This window comes from Euprymna scolopes, chromosome 20, assembly GCF_053919585.1.
Source record: "Euprymna scolopes isolate OS-2025 chromosome 20, ASM5391958v1, whole genome shotgun sequence".
NCBI lineage: Eukaryota > Metazoa > Mollusca > Cephalopoda > Sepiida > Sepiolidae > Euprymna > Euprymna scolopes.
The window spans coordinates 78,316,232-78,341,823 of NC_136501.1; the positions used below are offsets into that span (position 1 = coordinate 78,316,232).

Here is a 25,592-nt window from a genome sequence, read left to right on the forward strand (position 1 = left end):
GAATAAGACAGGAAAATACAGACAAATACATAAATAAAACAAGAAAAACAAGTTTAAAAACAAGGTAACATAAAAAACATTTAGGATGAGTTTCAAAAAAAATACTTAACGTGTTTGCCATAATGTTCCGTCTGCCGTCATTTTGCCAACTGGTAGCTGGCATGTCGTTGTATCTTTCTAGAGCGTAAGAAGATTTCTATTTCCGGATAACTTGGACGAATGCCTATCTATTTATAGAATAAAAGTCGTTACGTTCAGATGTGTAAAATATTTAATTTAAATTTTTTTTTTATTGTTAAGTTCTAACTTTTTTTTTTTTATAAAGTCCATGTTTATCTACTCTAATAGAGAATAATCCCCAGCATTTTTTTTTTTTTATCGTTAGTTTCCGGCATGGTTTGTTTTTATCATTTACTTTGTAGCATGGGGGGGTAACGAATAAGACAGGAGAATACAGACAAATACATAAATAAAACAAGAAAAACAAGTTTAAAAACAAGGTAACATAAAAACATTTAGGATGAGATTTAAAAAAAGTTTTGTTGCTTTGCGTTAGACAAAGACTTCTGATACACATCTATTACATAAAACATAGTTCAAGACCACAAATGTAAAGAAAAGAACAATTATCAATTAAACAAACAATATTTATTTCTGAAAAAACAATCTTATGTTTGCATAATTGGTTTTATTTGTCACAAAAGCTCAATTAAAGGAGACTAATTCAATTTTATTTATTATGAAACGATAATTTGTTGCTCTCTTATAATTGGAGATGCTGATGAATCTCGCATAGCAAAGTATTGCTGAGTGTTGTCATTGTTGTAATTAAAGAAAGAATGAAACCAGTTGTTTTCATAGTTGCAATACATTCTTTTGACAGATAGAAGAAATGGTTACAAATTGAATGTTTTTGTTAACATGAAAATGCCAGTCAAGCATATCATAGATTCTTGTGGCAGTTTAGACATCTTGAATCAAACTGATTATTGTTCTTCGAAAACCAGTGTTTTTATAGACAATTTTGTGCACATATGCATTTGGTTGGTCAATCTGTTGTGATAATAATTCATCCGACTTTCTATCATCAGTGAATACAGACAGTGTAATCAAAATGCTGGGAGAAAAAAGTAATTTTTTTTTTAACATGCAAATTAATCTGTACCTTATTATTTAGTTAGAGCAATATCATTGTTCTTGTATGATCTTTAGAAAAGAAATTTTAAAATAATCCCTTCTCCATCTAATATACTGCTATCCAATATACATGTGTGTGCCTGTACACACTGCAAACAGATGTCAAAATGATAAGCCTCAGTTATATATTTAATTTACTATCAACCAATTTTTGTTTATTCTATCTTGAAGAAGAATTTATCAAAAGCAAAATAAATTATTTTTTCCACTAAAACAGACATCTTCATTTCCACTTGTCATCACCAGTCTTCGGACAGACTTAAAACGTGATATGAAGTAACTTCACCTACTTTTAGATTGTTATTGGATAAATTTCTTTTAATGAAATGATTTTATTCGCTTGGGAGTTTCTTGGCACCAACAGCTGCAAAAAAAAAAAACAAACAGAAAAACACAGAATTATTTGAATAAAAGAATTCATGAAATAAAATATAAGGAAGTTTTTTAGAGTATTGCAATTGAAGCCTGGGGTTGAGTGTATGTGGTGTTAATGCATTTGAGCATGAAGTTATCTTCCCTTAAATCATTGTAAGCTTGAAGTAGTCGTTAGCAAGAAGTTTTATTTATCACCATAAAAAATTGAATATTCTGACCTACAAAAAATGCCTGAACAACCCTGTCAGCACTTTCTGATAGAGACACCTTAAGCAACTAGCAATAAACTCCTTTCCAAAGGGCAATGACGTAAGGCTTAGGCGACTGGACCTCCTAGGGTTGTACAGAATCTCAGCCTGACAGAACAAGCCAAGTAATGGCTCAGACTCTGAAGACTGATTGTTAAGAACTGAAAAACACTGTCGTGTTTCATAGTAGTTTTACTAGTGGACCTGCTTCCATAACTGAGTAACAAAAGTACATCAAAACTAAAATCAGGGAATTGATGCATTTACCACATCTTTAACTTATAAGTTACAAATATTTTGATGATGAATTTTGTTTTACTTTTTTATTATCCAGTATTGCCAAGACTAAAAGAAAAATGGCGGCCTTATTTATGAAAAAATAGAAATTAATTTTGGTAAAATTTTGTGAAATAGCATTTTGTTTTTCAATTTTAGAGATGTCAATCAATTTTTTTTCTTTTTTTAATTACATTTTCACCCCAAACAAGGCATATTGCCACTTTGTTGTAGGGGGCTACTATCAGGGACATGGGCATCAGGGGTACTGTGTAGGGAGTTGGGCAGCAAAATGTCGGTTCACATTGCACTTGAACTTCTGCATGTCAGTACAGTTGGGGAAGTAGGGATCTGGCAGGGAATTCCAAAGTCTAGCTGTTCTGAGGAAGAAACTACTGGAGTAGAAGGCTCTCTTACATCTACGGATCTCTACTGTGAAAGGGTGGGATTTAGCTGCTTGTCGGGTTTGTCAGGGATATTTACATTGAGGGGGCACAAGTGCTTGCAGTTCGTCAGAGCATTCACCGTTAAAGTACTTGTAGAAAAGGCAGAGGGATGCTACATTTCGTCAATTGGACAGGGGCTGAAGTTTAGATGACAGTTTAGGACCTATCAGATTGGCGACTCTCTTTTGAACCTTGTCTAGGAGTGAGAGACTAGTGGTAGATGCACCAGCCCAAATATGACAACAATACACTTCTTCGCGGCGGTCCTGGCGATACTCTCGATGTAATTGTTACAACTCATGTTTCATGAGAGCGTTAGGCCGAGGAGTTTAAAGGATGTACTTTCAGATAAAGAGTCATTGGCCATTGCTATTGGTGGTAGAGAAGGTTTCTTGTAATTATTGATGGAAACGAGTTTAGTCTTGGCAGCATTGAATGTGACCATCCATTTATGTCTCCATTCCACTACAGATCGGAGGTCATCCTCTAGTGCTTCTGCTATTTCTTTAGATATGTGTTCATTTGTTTTCCTGTCGTGTCTGTTATAGAGCGTGGTGTCATCAACACAGACCCATCTCACAGACAATTTTGTCAGGGAGGTCATTTATGAATATTAGGAATAACAGAGGTCTCAGGATAGACCCCTGAAGCACTCCCGCATTTATATCATATTGTTTAGATGTACGACTGTAGAGGACAACCTGGATTTTTCTCTTATCTAAGAAGGATTTAATTATATCATGTATTCTTCCAGTGATACCCTATGATCTGGTTTTCCTGAGAAGACCTTCATGCCATACCCTGTCAAAAGCCTTAGATATATCTAGAGGTACCTCTTTACCCTCCCCTGCTTTGTCCAGTGACTGGTATATACGTTCTGAGATTACAGTTAGGATGCCTGCTGTTGAACGGGCTTGTCTAAATCCATATTGTTGGTCAGTCAGAAGTTTAGCATCTGTAAGGTGATGGACTAGAGCTTGGTTAATTATTGTCTCAAATATTTTGTCGAAAAGTGGGAGGAGACTAATGGGCCGATAATTTGCTGGGTCAGTTCTTTCGCCAGAATTCTTGAAAACTGGTATTACATAAGCAGTTTTCTAGTGGGCAGGAAAGCAAGATTCATTAAGGCATTTGTTGTAAAGTTTGGAGAGAATTGGAGCTACTTCGGCAGAGCACTTTTTTAATAGCACAGTCGGGATGAGATCAGGTCCACATGCTTTTGCAGTGTCAAGATTTCTTATAATAGCATGCACCTGAGAAGGGGTGATTTTCAGATCTAGTGTGGCATCTGTCTGCAAAGGAAAATCATGGAGGGGGTGGTTGGCAAGGTCCAGTGTGGAGTTGGAGGCAAACCGACTGGCACGCATGTTAGCCTTCTCAGTTGCAGAGCAAACAACCTCATGATTGTTGGATAGTAGGGGGATTGTTGATTGTCCATTATTTACTACACTGTTGTAAATTTTCCAGAAGTCACGGGTTCCTAATTTCTGTGCTTCGATGTATTTTTTGGTGGTTTCAGTAAATTCTCTCGTAGCTGTCACTATTTCTTTCTTACAGTTACTTCTGGCTTCTATATACTTCTGCCTGTTTGAACTGGACTTATGTCGGTTAAATCTGCGGTATGCATGCTGCCTTTGCGCGATGGCAGCTGCACAAGTAGAAGTAAACTATTGGGGAGAGTGAGGCTTGCTATAAAATTTCCGTGTGGGAACATGTGCTGTTTTGAACCATTCAGTGGTCTCATTTGTGTACTGTTCAGCAGGAAGTGAAAAGATATTTTGCCATGGGGCATCCCTGATAAGATCCCTGATGGCCTAGTAGTAAAGAACAAATAATGTGTGAACATGTTTGAAAGTGAGAAGGCAAGAAATACCAGCACGCAAAAATGTTTCACGTCATATAATCTAATTAATAAATCTATGTAATTTGGAAGTACTCAAGGGAGAGAAATCAATAATATTACACACAATTATTTTCTTTAAATTTATTTTGGTGAGTAAGGGAAAATGCCTCCATTCTAAGAGTAATCTTAAATGGAATAATTATTTTCAGAAGAAACCTTAAATGAAATAAAATATATTCATACCAATAAGATAGTGGAAGAAAAAAGAAAAAGATAATTCAAATCAAGTTTCTCAGACGAATTGCTATTTGGGTCCAACTTTGAAAATTCAACACGATAATATGTATTTTTATCATTAAAAACATTAAATACAATGGTTATATGTAATAAGGTTTTTCAAAATAGTGCCAAGCAGCATTTTTAAGAATTCTCTACAAATTAATGTTGTTAAGCTTTGTGATTTAAAGTGTTCAATTTTCTACTTTGGTAAATATTTAATCCACACTTGGAGTTTATATTCACATTAAGAGTTTTTAAAATGATTCTTCTTACCAGAACTATTTTATTTCTTTTAAAATTATTGACATGTCGCATCTGCATTGCTTTCAACAAAATAAATGTTATGAAACTAAAACTACCTACAGGATTGCTATATATATATATTATAAAAGAGCAAAAAAAAAAGGCGAGAGAACGTGCTCAGTATGTCAAGTTATAAGTAGCAGAGCAGTGGCTTGGTTCCCATGAGTTTTGGCGAATAATGAACAAGGTCCTGAACAGAGATGGGGCCTCTATCCTAACCATCATCAACGGACCTGAGGTAAGGTAATTTCATCAGCATTTGACAAAGAAAAAAAACTTTTTGCCAAAACTTTGCACTAAATTCTTTGCAACCAGGGCCACCTACCTCATGTATTTCTTCCCGTGACTGAAAACATGTTATGCAACATACAACATTCCAATAAAGTAACTAGCCCCAACAACATTCCAATCATAGTGCTCAAAACACTTCAACCGGAACTAGCTCCCATACTTACAAAACTGTTTAAATGTTGCCTTAAGGAGAAATGTTTGCCAACACCTTTACCTGTTTGCCCCATTTTTTTTAATTCTGGAGATGCGTCATCTGCCTCTCAGTACAGACCAGTGATAAACAGAGAGTGGTCAACCACTTCAGTAAAAATAATTCAGTTACATACAATATGGTTTCTGTTCTGCTAGATTCAAGAACAATAGTTCTTGACATCTCAAAGGCTTTTCATAAGGTATGGCATAAAGATCTATTTCAAAAGATAGCCAGCTATGGAATAGCTGGAGATGCCCTCTCAATTATTAAATCCTTTCTCTTCAATAGGCTTATAAAAGTAGTCATCGATAGACAAAAATCAGAAGCTCATAGTATCAATGATCAATGATCTCTCAAATCACATTCTAAGATCATTCATAGACATTTATGCAGACGACACCACAATCTATGGCAACACTTCAAAGGCCAGTAATAACCAAGATCTTTCTGATTTTGGGCATGTGATGCAATGGGGAAAAAGGTAGTTGGTTGATTTTAATGCAGTTAAACCAAACTTCTCTCTTTTCATCATAATTGCCCTGACCCTCATCAGGTCCTGATTGTCTTGGGGAAGCACCATGTCTTAAGCTTCTGGAATTGGCCTTCACTCCTGATCCGAAACATACATCAAATCACCTGAAAAATGGTTGGATCATTCTAACTACCAATGCAATTCTCTGTCTAAGAGTATGTCCTAAAATGGAGTTTTGTTACCACATCTGAGCAGGAGCTGCTCGGTGCACCCTATTCTGTCTTGATAGAGTTCAAAAACAGCTTCGAAATCCGGTAGCTAATGCCCTTTTCTGTTCCCTGCCACCTCTTTCACACAGATGAAATATTGCGAGCCTATCTCTGCATCATTTTTATGGCAAGTGCTCATTTGAGCTTCAATCTGTGGTTCTCTCCTTGCCAAACTTTCACAAAAAAACACCAACTACCTACAACCACTATCAACACTTTCTTCCACCTCATCCGTGTCAAAATCTAAAGGCAGATTCCATCAACAAAACTTAATTCGTATTTATTTATTATTTAGTTTCTTACCCATTTTTGGTTTGATGCGTGAAAAAAATTTTTTCTATTTTGAAGGAAGACACTTTTATCGTTTCTCCTTCGGTTGCTTCAATAATTATAAAACAAGGAAGATTTTGAAATAGATTTCTGAATCTGAACTTGATTTATCAGAAACTTCACAATGGTTTCTTTTTTTAGGCTTTTTATTTGCCATTTACATATTTTGGATTTTTTGTTTCTCCTGCTCCCCACCCGCCTCGGAGCCCTATGTGAAAAGTGTTGAGGGGTGGGGGGAGCTCATTCGCTCCAAGGCAACAAGGATACAGGAGAAGTATACTCCTCCTTGCTGATGGACTCAAGCACCGGGTTTTCTTTGTCTTTTCTAATGGTCTCATTTCTAGAAAAGATGTTAGTTTTCCAGTCGTGTTTTATCCGTTCTTCAGCAAGTTGATTAAATCAGTTTACTGTCTAATGTGAGGAGCATGAGCGTATTTTCTTGTTGTGTTTGTCTGATTTAGTACCATGATCAACTGATTGATTGGATCAGGCTTATCCAACCGCCTATCTTAGCCCAAGTGTTGGAGATGCCCCTCCATGGGATTAATGGAATATGTGTTTAAAAAAAAAAGATGACTTTCCATGTGGTAGGGACATCTCCAGAGAAGATCCTAAATTACCCTATATGTGCTTCCGGGTTGCACTTGCTCAAACTACTGCATTTATATTTGCTCTCTATCGCCCCCACAACAGCGGAGTTACTATCTTTAAGAGCATATCTGAGAAAATAGACCACATCCTGTCTGCACATCCCTCGGCTAACATCCACATCTGTGGTGACTTCAACGTCCATAATGTGGAATGGCTGACCCACTCAAATAAGACGGACTATGAGGGGAGGTTCTGTCAGGATTTTGCCATTGCTTATGACCTCACTCAGATTGTTCACGAACCCACCCGTGTTCCCGATACTGACGGCCAGTATGCAAGTTTCCTAGACCTCTTTCTCACAACTTACCCTGAACTGTGTTCAGCTTCTGTTCTGTCTCCACTTGGATCTTACAACCACTCAGTTGTATCAGTTAAGATAAAAATGATGTACCTCTCCATCGTACAATATATCGATACTCTATGGCTGACTGGGATAGCTTCCGCACATTTATATCAGATCTACCTTTGCGTTTTATGTTTAAAAAGGATGTGTCCTCTATAGTATCAGACCTGACAGAATGGTTAATTGTAGGTATAGACCGTTTCATACCCTCAAAACAATTCCAGCAAAAACCTAACAGCCAGCCGTGGTTCTCTCCGGAATGTGCTGCTGCCATTGCGCATAGAAATCACTTTTTTCCATTGCTTCCAACGTAATATATGTACTGAGACTAAAGTCGCTTTCAGAACTGCCAGCAACCACTGTAAAAAAGTGACAAAGAACGCAAGAGAGTTGTATGCTCAATCCGTCAAGTCCAAAGTAGCTGAACAGTGGCTTGGTTCCCACCAGTTTTGGCAAATAGCAAACAGAATCCTGAACAGAAGCGTGTGCTCTATCCCAACTCTCATAAATGGACCTGACGTAATCTCGTCAGCATCAGACAAAGCCAAACTCTTTGCCAAGAACTTTGAAGCTAATTCTAACCTTTGCGACCAAGGCTGCCAACCTCTAATATTTCCTTCTGTATCAGAAAACATGCTATGTGATATACAAATATCTGTACGTGATGTTGCCAAGCTATTCCAATTATAGTACTCAAAAGACTTCAACCAGAACTTGCACTCATCCTTACAAAACTGTTTAAATGTTGTCTTAAGGAGAATTGCTTCCAGTCACCCTGAAAAATCTCATCAGTATGCCCTGTATTTAAGAATTCAGGTGATCGCTCATCTCCCTCACAGTACAGGCCAATAAGTCTCCTGTGTGTCATGAGTAAGTTGCTGGAATCTGTGTTAAATAGAGAAGTAATCAACCATCTCAGCAAAAATAACCTTCTTAGTGACACACAATATGGTTTCCGTTCTGCTAGATCGACAGATGTGCTTACAGTTATATCTCATAGGATTAGCGAATCTCTTGACGGAGGCTACCTTTCTAGGGCAATTGCTCTTGACATATCTAAAGCCTTTGATAGGATATGGCATAAAGGTTTACTTCACAAGATCTCCAGCTACGGTATAGATGGAAATGTCTTCTCAATTATTAAATTATTTCTCTCTGATAGGTTCATAAGAGTAGTGGTTGATGGGCATAAATCAGAAGATCTAAGTATTAATGCTGGAGTCCCTCAGGGGTCCATCCTGGGCCCAACTCTCTTCCTGATTTATATTAATGATCTTCCAAATCACATCCTTACATCATTTGTAGATATCTATGCTGATGACACTACTATCTATCGTAGCACATCTAAGACCGTAAACGACCAAGTTCTCTCTGATTCTCTCTTCTCTGATCTTGAGCAAGTGGTACAATGGGGAAAGAGGTGGCTGGTTACTTTTAATGCATCTAAAACCAAGCTTTTATCTTTACATCATCAATGCTCTGATCCCCGTCTGGCATCAATTGAAATGAATGGCTCTCGTCTTGGGGAGGCCTCATGTTTTGACAAGCTTCTGGGCTTGACCTTTACTCCTGATCTTAAATGGAACACATACATTAAATCTGTTGCCAAGGCTTCTGGAAAAATGGTGGGATCCTTCTATCGATCCAGTAGATATCTCACTGCTGATGCAATTCTCTATCTATATAAGAGCCCGGTACGTCCAAGGATGGAATACTGTTGCCATATCTGGGCAGGAGCTGCTAGAAAGGACTTATACTACCTTGATAGAGTTCAAAACAGATTTCGTAGCCTTGTGGGGGATGTCCTTTTCTCTTCCCTGCAACCTCTTTCTCACAGAAGAGATGTTGTGAGTTTGTCTCTGCTTTATCATTATTTTCATGGCAAGTGCTCGTCCATCATTAACCTTAAGACGTGGAAAAGCTAAGGAAACCAACCATGCGGAAGACGAACAAATCAGCTCAAGCTGTGACAGGCGATAAAGTGGAATTGGAGGGAGAGCTCACACTTATGATCACCTTAAATGGTGTTACTAAAAAAGTGAAAGTGTATGTACATAGGACATCCGAAAACTTGTACGGTACTGATTGGATGGAGCAATTCGAATTGTGGGTCCAACCTATGAATAAATTCTGTCATAGGGTAGAAGATTCGTCTACAGAAGCGCAACAACTGAAGGACGAGTTAAAAAAGGAATTTCCATAAGTATTCTCACCAGGACTAGGAAAATGTTCAAAGGCGATAGCAAGATTCGAACTAAAAGAAAACACTCTGCACATTTTCAAGAAGAAACGTCCCATTCATAGCAACAGAGAAATCGAAAAAGAAAGCTTCAACGGAATCTGCCAAAGGAGGAAAATAAAAACTGAAACTGCAAAGCCGGAAGCTAAAAAACCTGCACTAAAAGAATTTCCCAAGCCAAAGCAACAATTTCTACATGTGTATAGGATTACACCAACCTGAACACACCAACAGCCGTCTCACCTGTAAAAACGATGTTTGCACAGAAAGTGAGATCCGTTTTTGACAAGCTCTTACCCAAACTGTCAAGGCCACTAGTGATCATATATCAGGTGAAAAAGTGTTTTTCAAAAGTTATAAAAACAACAAATTATTCTGGGAGGTGGGTACAATTACTAAGAGAGTCAGTGACATGGTATATATCATCCAAGAACAAACATATACTCACAAACGTCACCAGAACCAACTAAGATGTCGATCGATTGAAACTGTCTTCGAAACTTTTGATCTTGAACCTCCTCAACCAAAACCTGAACTACGGCAGTCGTTCCGTAAGAGAAAGGTTACCGAGCAATTGATAGTAAACCCTAAAAGTAAGAGGTACTGACAGCTTTTACAAACAAAAAGATTGGGGGGGGGGGGTTGGAGGCGCCCCTCCATGAGATTAATGTATTATCTCATGACATCACTTCCGGTATCGAGACCGGTGCCCGGCAGTCTGCGATTGGCATGCGACCGAACTGGACATGTGGAAATGTCCTACCATTGTGGAATGGATATACTCAACTCACTTTGTCTATGTAATACATGTTTCGTTCCTAAAAATCCTGTGTTTTTTTCGTTTATTACCATTTAACCCCATAACACCAAGTAAGGGCCAAAGTGGCGTGTTGCATCTCATGTCCTAATAGAACCTTGAACATGATCTGCTCAACCACCAGGATCCCGTCCTTCGGCATTATGGGTTGCCACCCACAGTTAATAGGCGGCCCCATCGAGGGACTTTTACTCTTTGCAGGGGGGGGGGCAGTCGGTGTATTCTAAAGCCCCACTGACAGGGCGACATTCCATATTGAAAAACAAAACAGATGTTTCTCAGTTTGGTTGTTATAGTCATAAGCTTCCAACCTTCTTAAGATCCATTTTTTCAATGAATGAACATATGAAATAATGACTAAAGTAGGTACATACAAAATGAATGGCCGATCCCTAAAATGTATAAACATTTTGACCCTTCCTTCATTTAAAAATTCACCAAAATTCAAGAAATCAACAACTTTTAATTGAATTTTCAGAACTTATTAATTAATGATCACAGAATATAATAAACTTATTATTTTATTTTTAATCTTAATAAAAATGTATTTTGTGTAAATAAAATGCACTTTTGTTAAAATTAAGAAAAAAATGAATACATTTATTTTTCCTTTTTTATGACAAAAAACATCATAGATGTTAACAATTTTTATGACAAAAAACATCATAGATGTTAACAATTTTTATGACAAAAACATCATAGATGTTAATTAAAATTAAAAATATATATTTCAGGAACATTATGAAACAAACTACTAAAGTCTATGTTAATAAAATCAATATAAGTTGAAAAAACTTAATTTTCTGAATTAACACGATTATGATTGAATAAAGCATTGTTTAGTCAATATTTTCACCCAAAAAATAATATAATTGAAAAAAAATATCATGCGATTTTTCATGATTTTTTTTCGTTTCCAGGAAAATTTTAAATGTAATTGTACGAATGAACGTGTAAACATCAGCATAAGAAATAAAAACTTTTGTTGCTTCTAAAAGTGAACAAAAACTTTTGTTGCTTCTAAAAGTGAACAAAAACTTTTGTTGCTTCTAAAAGTGAACAAAAACTTTTGTTGCTTCTAAAAGTGAACAAAAACTTTTGTTGCTTCTAAAAGTGAACAAAAACTTTTGTTGCTTCTAAAAGTGAACAAAAACTTTTGTTGCTTCTAAAAGTGAACAAAAACTTTTGTTGCTTCTAAAAGTGAACAAAAACTTTTGTTGCTTCTAAAAGTGAACAAAAACTTTTGTTGCTTCTAAAAGTGAACAAAAACTTTTGTTGCTTCTAAAAGTGAACAAAAACTTTTGTTGCTTCTAAAAGTGAACAAAAACTTTTGTTGCTTCTAAAAGTAAAAAAAAACTTTTGTTGCTTCTAAAAGTGAACAAAAACTTTTGTTGCTTCTAAAAGTGAAAAAAAACTTCTGTTGCTTCTAAAAGTGAACAAAAACTTTTGTTACTTCTAAAAGTGAACAAAAACTTTTGTTGCTTCTAAAAGTGAACAAAAACTTTTGTTGCTTCTAAAAGTGAACAAAAACTTTTGTTGCTTCTAAAAGTGAACAAAAACTTTTGTTGCTCCTAAAAGTAAACAAAAACTTTTGTTGCTTCTAAAAGTAAACAAAAACTTTTGTTGCTTCTAAAAGTGAACAAAAACTTTTGTTGCTTCTAAAAGTGAAAAAAAACTTTTGTTGCTTCTAAAAGTGAACAAAAACTTTTGTTGCTTCTAAAAGTGAACAAAAACTTTTGTTGCTTCTAAAAGTGAACAAAAACTTTTGTTGCTTCTAAAAGTGAACAAAAACTTTTGTTACTTCTAAAAGTGAACAAAAACTTTTGTTGCTTCTAAAAGTGAACAAAAACTTTTGTTGCTTCTAAAAGTGAAAAAAACTTTTGTTGCTTCTAAAAGTGAACAAACACTTTTGTTGCTCCTAAAAGTGAAAAAACACTTTTGTTGCTTCTAAAAGTGAACAAAAACTTTTGTTGCTTCTAAAAGTGAACAAAAACTTTTGTTGCTTCTAAAAGTGAACAAAAACTTTTGTTGCTTCTAAAAGTGAACAAAAACTTTTGTTGCTTCTAAAAGTGAAAAAAAACTTTTGTTGCTTCTAAAAGTGAACAAAAAATTTTGTTGCTTCTAAAAGTGAAAAAAAACTTTTGTTGCTTCTAAAAGTGAACAAAAACTTTTGTTGCTTCTAAAAGTGAACAAAAACTTTTGTTGCTTCTAAAAGTGAACAAAAACTTTTGTTGCTTCTAAAAGTAAACAAAAACTTTTGTCTTTTGTTGCTTCTAAAAGTGAACAAAAACTTTTGTTGCTTCAAAAAGTGAACAAACACTTTTGTTGCTTCTAAAAGTGAACAAAACCTTTTGTTACTTCTAAAAGTGAACAAAACCTTTTGTTACTTCTAAAAGTGAACAAAAACTTTTGTTGCTTCTAAAAGTGAACACAAACTTTTGTTGCTTCTAAAAGTGAACAAACACTTTTGTTGCTTCTAAAAGTGAACAAACACTTTTGTTGCTCCTAAAAGTGAAAAAAAACTTTTGTTGCTTCTAAAAGTGAACAAAAACTTTTGTTGCTTCTAAAAGTAAACAAAAACTTTTGTTGCTTCTAAAAGTGAACAAAACCTTTTGTTGCTTCTAAAAGTGAACAAAAACTTTTGTTGCTTCTAAAAGTGAACAAAACCTTGTGTTACTTCTAAAAGTGAACAAAAACTTTTGTTGCTTCTAAAAGTGAACAAAAACTTTTGTTGCTTCTAAAAGTGAACAAAAACTTTTGTTGCTTCTAAAAGTGAACAAAAACTTTTGTTGCTTCTAAAAGTAGACAAAAATTTTGTTGCTTCTAAAAGTAAACAAAAACTTTTGTCTTTTGTTGCTTCTAAAAGTGAACAAAAACTTTTGTTGCTTCTAAAAGTGAACAAAAACTTTTGTTGCTTCTAAAAGTGAACAAAAACTTTTGTTGCTTCTAAAAGTGAACAAAAACTTTTGTTGCTTCTAAAAGTGAACAAAAACTTTTGTTGCTTCTAAAAGTGAACAAAAACTTTTGTTGCTTCTAAAAGTGAACAAAAACTTTTGTTGCTTCTAAAAGTGAACAAAAACTTTTGTTGCTTCTAAAAGTGAACAAAAACTTTTGTTGCTTCTAAAAGTGAACAAAAACTTTTGTTGCTTCAAAAAGTGAACAAAAACTTTTGTTGTTTCTAAAAGTGAAAAAAACTTTTGTTGCTTCTAAAAGTGAACAAAAACTTTTGTTGCTTCTAAAAGTGAACAAAAACTTTTGTTGCTTCTAAAAGTGAACAAAGACTTTTGTTGCTTCTAAAAGTGAACAAACACTTTTGTTACTTCTAAAAGTGAACAAAAACTTTCGTTGCTTCTAAAAGTGAACAAAAACTTTTGTTGCTTCTAAAAGTGAACAAAAACTTTTGTTGCTTCTAAAAGTGAACAAAAACTTTTGTTGTTTCTAAAAGTGAAAAAAACTTTTGTTGCTTCTAAAAGTGAACAAAAACTTTTGTTGCTTCTAAAAGTTAACAAAAACTTTTGTTGCTTCTAAAAGTGAACAAAGACTTTTGTTGCTTCTAAAAGTGAACAAACACTTTTGTTACTTCTAAAAGTGAACAAAAACTTTCGTTGCTTCTAAAAGTGAACAAAAACTTTTGTTGCTTCTACAAGTGAAAAAAAACTTTTGTTGCTTCTACAAGTGAAAAAAAACTTTTGTTGCTTCTAAAAGTGAACAAAAACTTTTGTTACTTCTAAAAGTGAACAAAAACTTTTGTTGCTTCTAAAAGTGAACAAAAACTATTGTTGCTTCTAAAAGTGAACAAAAACTTTTGTTGCTTCTAAAAGTGAACAAAAACTTTTGTTACTTCTAAAAGTTAAAAAAACTTTTGTTGCTTCTAAAAGTGAACAAAAACTTTTGTTGCTTCTAAAAGTGAACAAAAACTTTTGTTACTTCTAAAAGTGAACAAAAACTTTTGTTGCTTCTACAAGTTAAAAAAACTTTTGTTGCTTCTAAAAGTGAACAAAAACTTTTGTTACTTCTAAAAGTGAACAAAAACTTTTGTTACTTCTAAAAGTGAACAAAAACTTTTGTTACTTCTAAAAGTGAACAAAAACTTTTGTTACTTCTAAAAGTGAACCAAACCTTTTGTTACTTCTAAAAGTGAACAAAAACTTTTGTTACTTCTAAAAGTTAAAAAAACTTTTGTTGCTTCTAAAAGTGAACAAAAACTTTTGTTGCTTCTAAAAGTGAACAAAAACTTTTGTTGCTTCTAAAAGTGAACAAAAACTTTTGTTGCTTCTAAAAGTGAACAAAAACTTTTGTTGCTTCTAAAAGTGAACAAAAACTTTTGTTGCTTCTAAAAGTGAACAAAAACTTTTGTTGCTTCTAAAAGTGAACAAAAACTTTTGTTGCTTCTAAAAGTGAACAAAAACTTTTGTTGCTTCTAAAAGTGAACAAAAACTTTTGTTGCTTCTAAAAGTGAACAAAAACTTTTGTTACTTCTAAAAGTGAACAAAAACTTTTGTTGCTTCTAAAAGTGAACAAAAACTATTGTTGCTTCTAAAAGTGAACAAAAACTTTTGTTACTTCTAAAAGTGAACAAAAACTTTTGTTGCTTCTACAAGTTAAAAAAACTTTTGTTACTTCTTAAAGTTAAAAAAACCTTTGTTGCTTCTAAAAGTGAACAAAAACTTTTGTTACTTCTAAAAGTTAAAAAAACTTTTGTTGCTTCTAAAAGTGAAAAAAAACTTTTGTTGCTTCTAAAAGTTAAAAAAACTTTTGTTACTTCTAAAAGTGAACAAAAACTTTTGTTGCTTCTAAAAGTGAACAAAAACTATTGTTGCTTCTAAAAGTTAAAAAAACTTTTGTTGCTTCTAAAAGTTAAAAAAACTTTTGTTGCTTCTAAAAGTGAACAAAACCTTTTGTTACTTCTAAAAGTGAACAAAAACTTTTGTTGCTTCTAAAAGTGAACAAAAACTTTTGTTGCTTCTAAAAGTGAACAAAAACTTTTGTTGCTTCTAAAAGTGAAAAAAACTTTTGTTGCTTCTAAAAGTGAAAAAAACTTTTGTTGCTTCTAAAAGTGAACAAAAACTTTTGTTGCTTCTAAAAGTGAACAAATACTTTTGTTACTTCTAAAAGTGAACAAAAACTTTTGTTGCTTCTAAAAGTGAACAAAAACTATTGTTGCTTCTAAAAGTGAACAAAAACTTTTTTTGCTTCTAAAAGTGAACAAAAACTTTTGTTGCTTCTAAAAGTGAACAAAAACTTTTGTTGCTTCTAAAAGTGAAAAACAACTTTTGTTGCTTCTAAAAGTGAAATAAACTTTTGTTGCTTCTAAAAGTTAAAAAAAACTTTTGTTACTTCTAAAAGTGAACAAAAACTTTTGTTGCTTCTAAAAGTGAACAAAAACTTTTGTTGTTTCTAAAAGTGAAAAAAACTTTTGTTGCTTCTAAAAGTGAAAAAAAACTTTTGTTGTTTCTAAAAGTTAAAAAAACTTTTGTTACTTCTAAAAGTGAACAAAAACTTTTGTTGCTTCTAAAAGTGAACAAAAACTTTTGTTGCTTCTAAAAGTGAACAAAAACTTTTGTTGCTTCTAAAAGTGAACAAAAACTTTTGTTTCTCGAAGTTAAAAAAAACTGTTTTTGCTTCTAAAAGTGAACAAAAACTTTTGTTGTTTCTAAAAGTGAACAAAAACTTTCGTTGCTTCTAAAAGTGAACAAAAACTTTTGTTACTTCTAAAAGTGAACAAAAACTTTTGTTACTTCTAAAAGTGAACAAAAACTTTTGTTACTTCTAAAAGTGAACAAAAACTTTTGTTACTTCTAAAAGTTAAAAAAACTTTTGTTACTTCTAAAAGTGAACAAAAAACTTTTGTTGCTTCTAAAAGTTAAAAAAACTTTTGTTGCTTCTAAAAGTGAACAAAAACTTTTGTTGCTTCTAAAAGTGAACAAAAACTTTTGTTGCTTCTAAAAGTGAACAAAAACTTTTGTTGCTTCTAAAAGTTAAAAAAAAAACTTTTGTTGCTTCTAAAAGTGAAAAAAAACTTTTGTTGTTTCTAAAAGTTAAAAAAACTTTTGTTACTTCTAAAAGTGAACAAAAACTTTTGTTGCTTCTAAAAGTGAACAAAAACTTTTGTTGCTTCTAAAAGTGAACAAAAACTTTTGTTGCTTCTAAAAGTGAACAAAAACTTTTGTTGCTTCTAAAAGTGAAAAAAACTTTTGTTGCTTCTAAAAGTGAACAAACACTTTTGTTGCTCCTAAAAGTGAAAAAACACTTTTGTTGCTTCTAAAAGTGAAAAAAAACTTTTGTTGCTTCTAAAAGTGAACAAAAACTTTTGTTGCTTCTAAAAGTGAAAAAAAACTTCTGTTGCTTCTAAAAGTGAACAAAAACTTTTGTTACTTCTAAAAGTGAACAAAAACTTTTGTTGCTTCTAAAAGTGAACAAAAACTTTTGTTGCTTCTAAAAGTGAACAAAAACTTTTGTTGCTTCTAAAAGTGAACAAAAACTTTTGTTGCTCCTAAAAGTAAACAAAAACTTTTGTTGCTTCTAAAAGTAAACAAAAACTTTTGTTGCTTCTAAAAGTGAACAAAAACTTTTGTTGCTTCTAAAAGTGAAAAAAAACTTTTGTTGCTTCTAAAAGTGAACAAAAACTTTTGTTGCTTCTAAAAGTGAACAAAAACTTTTGTTGCTTCTAAAAGTGAACAAAAACTTTTGTTGCTTCTAAAAGTGAACAAAAACTTTTGTTACTTCTAAAAGTGAACAAAAACTTTTGTTGCTTCTAAAAGTGAACAAAAACTTTTGTTGCTTCTAAAAGTGAAAAAAACTTTTGTTGCTTCTAAAAGTGAACAAACACTTTTGTTGCTCCTAAAAGTGAAAAAACACTTTTGTTGCTTCTAAAAGTGAACAAAAACTTTTGTTGCTTCTAAAAGTGAACAAAAACTTTTGTTGCTTCTAAAAGTGAACAAAAACTTTTGTTGCTTCTAAAAGTGAACAAAAACTTTTGTTGCTTCTAAAAGTGAAAAAAAACTTTTGTTGCTTCTAAAAGTGAACAAAAACTTTTGTTGCTTCTAAAAGTGAAAAAAAACTTCTGTTGCTTCTAAAAGTGAACAAAAACTTTTGTTACTTCTAAAAGTGAACAAAAACTTTTGTTGCTTCTAAAAGTGAACAAAAACTTTTGTTGCTTCTAAAAGTGAACAAAAACTTTTGTTGCTTCTAAAAGTGAACAAAAACTTTTGTTGCTCCTAAAAGTAAACAAAAACTATTGTTGCTTCTAAAAGTGAACAAAAACTTTTTTTGCTTCTAAAAGTGAACAAAAACTTTTGTTGCTTCTAAAAGTGAACAAAAACTTTTGTTGCTTCTAAAAGTGAAAAACAACTTTTGTTGCTTCTAAAAGTGAAATAAACTTTTGTTGCTTCTAAAAGTTAAAAAAAACTTTTGTTACTTCTAAAAGTGAACAAAAACTTTTGTTGCTTCTAAAAGTGAACAAAAACTTTTGTTGTTTCTAAAAGTGAAAAAAACTTTTGTTGCTTCTAAAAGTGAAAAAAAACTTTTGTTGTTTCTAAAAGTTAAAAAAACTTTTGTTACTTCTAAAAGTGAACAAAAACTTTTGTTGCTTCTAAAAGTGAACAAAAACTTTTGTTGCTTCTAAAAGTGAACAAAAACTTTTGTTGCTTCTAAAAGTGAACAAAAACTTTTGTTTCTCGAAGTTAAAAAAAACTGTTTTTGCTTCTAAAAGTGAACAAAAACTTTTGTTGTTTCTAAAAGTGAACAAAAACTTTCGTTGCTTCTAAAAGTGAACAAAAACTTTTGTTACTTCTAAAAGTGAACAAAAACTTTTGTTACTTCTAAAAGTGAACAAAAACTTTTGTTACTTCTAAAAGTGAACAAAAACTTTTGTTACTTCTAAAAGTTAAAAAAACTTTTGTTACTTCTAAAAGTGAACAAAAAACTTTTGTTGCTTCTAAAAGTTAAAAAAACTTTTGTTGCTTCTAAAAGTGAACAAAAACTTTTGTTGCTTCTAAAAGTGAACAAAAACTTTTGTTGCTTCTAAAAGTGAACAAAAACTTTTGTTGCTTCTAAAAGTTAAAAAAAAAACTTTTGTTGCTTCTAAAAGTGAAAAAAAACTTTTGTTGTTTCTAAAAGTTAAAAAAACTTTTGTTACTTCTAAAAGTGAACAAAAACTTTTGTTGCTTCTAAAAGTGAACAAAAACTTTTGTTGCTTCTAAAAGTGAACAAAAACTTTTGTTGCTTCTAAAAGTGAACAAAAACTTTTGTTGCTTCTAAAAGTGAAAAAAACTTTTGTTGCTTCTAAAAGTGAACAAACACTTTTGTTGCTCCTAAAAGTGAAAAAACACTTTTGTTGCTTCTAAAAGTGAAAAAAAACTTTTGTTGCTTCTAAAAGTGAACAAAAACTTTTGTTGCTTCTAAAAGTGAAAAAAAACTTCTGTTGCTTCTAAAAGTGAACAAAAACTTTTGTTACTTCTAAAAGTGAACAAAAACTTTTGTTGCTTCTAAAAGTGAACAAAAACTTTTGTTGCTTCTAAAAGTGAACAAAAACTTTTGTTGCTTCTAAAAGTGAACAAAAACTTTTGTTGCTCCTAAAAGTAAACAAAAACTTTTGTTGCTTCTAAAAGTAAACAAAAACTTTTGTTGCTTCTAAAAGTGAACAAAAACTTTTGTTGCTTCTAAAAGTGAAAAAAAACTTTTGTTGCTTCTAAAAGTGAACAAAAACTTTTGTTGCTTCTAAAAGTGAACAAAAACTTTTGTTGCTTCTAAAAGTGAACAAAAACTTTTGTTGCTTCTAAAAGTGAACAAAAACTTTTGTTACTTCTAAAAGTGAACAAAAACTTTTGTTGCTTCTAAAAGTGAACAAAAACTTTTGTTGCTTCTAAAAGTGAAAAAAACTTTTGTTGCTTCTAAAAGTGAACAAACACTTTTGTTGCTCCTAAAAGTGAAAAAACACTTTTGTTGCTTCTAAAAGTGAACAAAAACTTTTGTTGCTTCTAAAAGTGAACAAAAACTTTTGTTGCTTCTAAAAGTGAACAAAAACTTTTGTTGCTTCTAAAAGTGAACAAAAACTTTTGTTGCTTCTAAAAGTGAAAAAAAACTTTTGTTGCTTCTAAAAGTGAACAAAAAATTTTGTTGCTTCTAAAAGTGAAAAAAAACTTTTGTTGCTTCTAAAAGTGAACAAAAACTTTTGTTGCTTCTAAAAGTGAACAAAAACTTTTGTTGCTTCTAAAAGTGAACAAAAACTTTTGTTGCTTCTAAAAGTAAACAAAAACTTTTGTCTTTTGTTGCTTCTAAAAGTGAACAAAAACTTTTGTTGCTTCAAAAAGTGAACAAACACTTTTGTTGCTTCTAAAAGTGAACAAAACCTTTTGTTACTTCTAAAAGTGAACAAAACCTTTTGTTACTTCTAAAAGTGAACAAAAACTTTTGTTGCTTCTAAAAGTGAACACAAACTTTTGTTGCTTCTAAAAGTGAACAAACACTTTTGTTGCTTCTAAAAGTGAACAAACACTTTTGTTGCTCCTAAAAGTGAAAAAAAACTTTTGTTGCTTCTAAAAGTGAACAAAAACTTTTGTTGCTTCTAAAAGTGAACAAAAACTTTTGTTGCTTCTAAAAGTGAACAAAAACTTTTGTTGCTTCTAAAAGTAAACAAAAACTTTTGTTGCTTCTAAAAGTGAACAAAACCTTTTGTTGCTTCTAAAAGTGAACAAAAACTTTTGTTGCTTCTAAAAGTGAACAAAACCTTGTGTTACTTCTAAAAGTGAACAAAAACTTTTGTTGCTTCTAAAAGTGAACAAAAACTTTTGTTGCTTCTAAAAGTGAACAAAAACTTTTGTTGCTTCTAAAAGTGAACAAAAACTTTTGTTGCTTCTAAAAGTGAACAAAAACTTTTGTTGCTTCTAAAAGTAAACAAAAACTTTTGTCTTTTGTTGCTTCTAAAAGTGAACAAAAACTTTTGTTGCTTCTAAAAGTGAACAAAAACTTTTGTTGCTTCTAAAAGTGAACAAAAACTTTTGTTGCTTCTAAAAGTGAACAAAAACTTTTGTTGCTTCTAAAAGTGAACAAAAACTTTTGTTGCTTCTAAAAGTGAACAAAAACTTTTGTTGCTTCTAAAAGTGAACAAAAACTTTTGTTGCTTCTAAAAGTGAACAAAAACTTTTGTTGCTTCTACAAGTGAAAAAAAACTTTTGTTTCTTCTAAAAGTGAAAAAAAACTTTTGTTGCTTCTAAAAGTGAACAAAAACTTTTGTTACTTCTAAAAGTGAACAAAAACTTTTGTTGCTTCTAAAAGTGAACAAAAACTATTGTTGCTTCTAAAAGTGAACAAAAACTTTTGTTGCTTCTAAAAGTGAACAAAAACTTTTGTTACTTCTAAAAGTGAACAAAAACTTTTGTTGCTTCTACAAGTTAAGAAAACTTTTGTTGCTTCTAAAAGTGAACAAAAACTTTTGTTACTTCTAAAAGTGAACAAAAACTTTTGTTACTTCTAAAAGTGAACAAAAACTTTTGTTACTTCTAAAAGTGAACAAAAACTTTTGTTACTTCTAAAAGTGAACCAAACCTTTTGTTACTTCTAAAAGTGAACAAAAACTTTTGTTACTTCTAAAAGTTAAAAAAACTTTTGTTGCTTCTAAAAGTGAACAAAAACTTTTGTTGCTTCTAAAAGTGAACAAAAACTTTTGTTGCTTCTAAAAGTGAACAAAAACTTTTGTTGCTTCTAAAAGTGAACAAAAACTTTTGTTGCTTCTAAAAGTGAACAAAAACTTTTGTTGCTTCTAAAAGTGAAAAAAAACTTTTGTTGCTTCTAAAAGTGAACAAAAAATTTTGTTGCTTCTAAAAGTGAAAAAAAACTTTTGTTGCTTCTAAAAGTGAACAAAAACTTTTGTTGCTTCTAAAAGTGAACAAAAACTTTTGTTGCTTCTAAAAGTGAACAAAAACTTTTGTTGCTTCTAAAAGTAAACAAAAACTTTTGTCTTTTGTTGCTTCTAAAAGTGAACAAAAACTTTTGTTGCTTCAAAAAGTGAACAAAAACTTTTGTTGCTTCTAAAAGTGAACAAAACCTTTTGTTACTTCTAAAAGTGAACAAAACCTTTTGTTGCTTCTAAAAGTGAACAAAAACTTTTGTTGCTTCTAAAAGTGAACAAACACTTTTGTTGCTTCTAAAAGTGAACAAACACTTTTGTTGCTCCTAAAAGTGAAAAAAAACTTTTGTTGCTTCTAAAAGTGAACAAAAACTTTTGTTGCTTCTAAAAGTGAACAAAAACTTTTGTTGCTTCTAAAAGTGAACAAAAACTTTTGTTGCTTCTAAAAGTAAACAAAAACTTTTGTTGCTTCTAAAAGTGAACAAAACCTTTTGTTGCTTCTAAAAGTGAACAAAAACTTTTGTTGCTTCTAAAAGTGAACAAAACCTTGTGTTACTTCTAAAAGTGAACAAAAACTTTTGTTGCTTCTAAAAGTGAACAAAAACTTTTGTTGCTTCTAAAAGTGAACAAAAACTTTTGTTGCTTCTAAAAGTGAACAAAAACTTTTGTTGCTTCTAAAAGTGAACAAAAATTTTGTTGCTTCTAAAAGTAAACAAAAACTTTTGTCTTTTGTTGCTTCTAAAAGTGAACAAAAACTTTTGTTGCTTCTAAAAGTGAACAAAAACTTTTGTTGCTTCTAAAAGTGAACAAAAACTTTTGTTGCTTCTAAAAGTGAACAAAAACTTTTGTTGCTTCTAAAAGTGAACAAAAACTTTTGTTGCTTCTAAAAGTGAACAAAAACTTTTGTTGCTCCTAAAAGTGAACAAAAACTTTTGTTGCTTCTAAAAGTGAACAAAAACTTTTGTTGCTTCTAAAAGTGAACAAAAACTTTTGTTGCTTCAAAAAGTGAACAAAAACTTTTGTTGTTTCTAAAAGTGAAAAAAACTTTTGTTGCTTCTAAAAGTGAACAAAAACTTTTGTTGCTTCTAAAAGTGAACAAAAACTTTTGTTGCTTCTAAAAGTGAACAAAGACTTTTGTTGCTTCTAAAAGTGAACAAACACTTTTGTTACTTCTAAAAGTGAACAAAAACTTTCGTTGCTTCTAAAAGTGAACAAAAACTTTTGTTGCTTCTAAAAGTGAACAAAAACTTTTGTTGCTTCTAAAAGTGAACAAAAACTTTTGTTGTTTCTAAAAGTGAAAAAAACTTTTGTTGCTTCTAAAAGTGAACAAAAACTTTTGTTGCTTCTAAAAGTTAACAAAAACTTTTGTTGCTTCTAAAAGTGAACAAAGACTTTTGTTGCTTCTAAAAGTGAACAAACACTTTTGTTACTTCTAAAAGTGAACAAAAACTTTCGTTGCTTCTAAAAGTGAACAAAAACTTTTGTTGCTTCTAAAAGTGAACAAAAACTTTTGTTGCTTCTAAAAGTGAACAAAAACTTTTGTTGCTTCTACAAGTGAAAAAAAACTTTTGTTGCTTCTACAAGTGAAAAAAAACTTTTGTTGCTTCTAAAAGTGAACAAAAACTTTTGTTACTTCTAAAAGTGAACAAAAACTTTTGTTGCTTCTAAAAGTGAACAAAAACTATTGTTGCTTCTAAAAGTGAACAAAAACTTTTGTTGCTTCTAAAAGTGAACAAAAACTTTTGTTACTTCTAAAAGTTAAAAAAACTTTTGTTGCTTCTAAAAGTGAACAAAAACTTTTGTTGCTTCTAAAAGTGAACAAAAACTTTTGTTACTTCTAAAAGTGAACAAAAACTTTTGTTGCTTCTACAAGTTAAAAAAACTTTTGTTGCTTCTAAAAGTGAACAAAAACTTTTGTTACTTCTAAAAGTGAACAAAAACTTTTGTTACTTCTAAAAGTGAACAAAAACTTTTGTTACTTCTAAAAGTGAACAAAAACTTTTGTTACTTCTAAAAGTGAACAAAACCTTTTGTTACTTCTAAAAGTGAACAAAAACTTTTGTTACTTCTAAAAGTTAAAAAAACTTTTGTTGCTTCTAAAAGTGAACAAAAACTTTTGTTGCTTCTAAAAGTGAACAAAAACTTTTGTTGCTTCTAAAAGTGAACAAAAACTTTTGTTGCTTCTAAAAGTGAACAAAAACTTTTGTTGCTTCTAAAAGTGAACAAAAACTTTTGTTGCTTCTAAAAGTGAACAAAAACTTTTGTTGCTTCTAAAAGTGAACAAAAACTTTTGTTGCTTCTAAAAGTGAACAAAAACTTTTGTTGCTTCTAAAAGTGAACAAAAACTTTTGTTGCTTCTAAAAGTGAACAAAAACTTTTGTTACTTCTAAAAGTGAACAAAAACTTTTGTTGCTTCTAAAAGTGAACAAAAACTATTGTTGCTTCTAAAAGTGAACAAAAACTTTTGTTACTTCTAAAAGTGAACAAAAACTTTTGTTGCTTCTACAAGTTAAAAAAACTTTTGTTACTTCTTAAAGTTAAAAAAACCTTTGTTGCTTCTAAAAGTGAACAAAAACTTTTGTTACTTCTAAAAGTTAAAAAAACTTTTGTTGCTTCTAAAAGTGAAAAAAAACTTTTGTTGCTTCTAAAAGTTAAAAAAACTTTTGTTACTTCTAAAAGTGAACAAAAACTTTTGTTGCTTCTAAAAGTGAACAAAAACTATTGTTGCTTCTAAAAGTTAAAAAAACTTTTGTTGCTTCTAAAAGTTAAAAAAACTTTTGTTGCTTCTAAAAGTTAAAAAAACTTTTGTTGCTTCTAAAAGTGAACAAAACCTTTTGTTACTTCTAAAAGTGAACAAAAACTTTTGTTGCTTCTAAAAGTGAACAAAAACTTTTGTTGCTTCTAAAAGTGAACAAAAACTTTTGTTGCTTCTAAAAGTGAAAAAAACTTTTGTTGCTTCTAAAAGTGAAAAAAACTTTTGTTGCTTCTAAAAGTGAACAAAAACTTTTGTTGCTTCTAAAAGTGAACAAATACTTTTGTTACTTCTAAAAGTGAACAAAAACTTTTGTTGCTTCTAAAAGTGAACAAAAACTATTGTTGCTTCTAAAAGTGAACAAAAACTTTTGTTGCTTCTAAAAGTGAACAAAAACTTTTGTTGCTTCTAAAAGTGCACAAAAACTTTTGTTACTTCTAAAAGTGAGCAAAAACTTTTGTTACTTCTAAAAGTTAAAAAAACTTTTGTTGCTTCTAAAAGTGAACAAAAACTTTTGTTACTTCTAAAAGTTAAAAAAACTTTTGTTGCTTCTAAAAGTGAACAAAAACTTTTGTTACTTCTAAAAGTTAAAAAATTTTTTGTTACTTTTAAAAGTGAACAAAATCTTTTGTTGCTTCTACAAGTTAAAAAAACTTTTGTTGCTTCTAAAAGTGAACAAAAACTTTTGTTGCTTCTAAAAGTGAACAAAAACTTTTGTTGCTTCTAAAAGTGAACAAAAACTTTTGTTGCTTCTAAAAGTGAACAAAAACTTTTGTTGCTTCTAAAAGTGAACAAAAACTTTTGTTGCTTCTAAAAGTGAACAAAAACTTTTGTTACTTCTAAAAGTGAACAAAAACTTTTGTTGCTTCTAAAAGTGAACAAAAACTTTTGTTGCTTCTAAAAGTGAACAAAAACTTTTGTTGCTTCTAAAAGTGAACAAAAACTTTTGTTGCTTCTAAAAGTGAACAAAAACTTTTGTTGCTTCTAAAAGTGAACAAAAACTTTTGTTGCTTCTAAAAGTGAACAAAAACTTTTGTTGCTTCTAAAAGTGAACAAAAACTTTTGTTGCTTCTAAAAGTGAAAAACAACTTTTGTTGCTTCTAAAAGTGAAATAAACTTTTGTTGCTTCTAAAAGTTAAAAAAAACTTTTGTTACTTCTAAAAGTGAACAAAAACTTTTGTTGCTTCTAAAAGTGAACAAAAACTTTTGTTACTTCTAAAAGTGAACAAAAACTTTTGTTACTTCTAAAAGTTAAAAAAACTTTTGTTGCTTCTAAAAGTGAACAAAAACTTTTGTTACTTCTAAAAGTGAACAAAAACTTTTGTTGCTTCTAAAAGTGAAAAAAAACTTTTGTTACTTCTAAAAGTTTAAAAAACTTTTGTTACTTCTAAAAGTTTAAAAAACTTTTGTTGCTTCTAAAAG

The 25,592-nt window shown here is 31.2% G+C and overlaps 1 protein-coding gene across 2 annotated transcripts in view; it reads right to left on the bottom strand.

Annotated features, from left to right (window-relative positions):
• Positions 1-626: 626 nt before the first annotated feature.
• Positions 627-25,592, bottom strand: part of LOC145241474 (fanconi-associated nuclease 1-like) — a 281,174-nt gene continuing 256,208 nt past the window's right edge. For both annotated transcript variants that reach the window (XM_080104461.1, XM_080104462.1), the window contains one exon: positions 627-1,561. In XM_080104461.1, the coding sequence (XP_079960587.1) occupies positions 1,530-1,561 (32 nt within the window). In that variant the 3' untranslated portion in view covers positions 627-1,529. The remainder of the gene's footprint in view (positions 1,562-25,592) is intronic.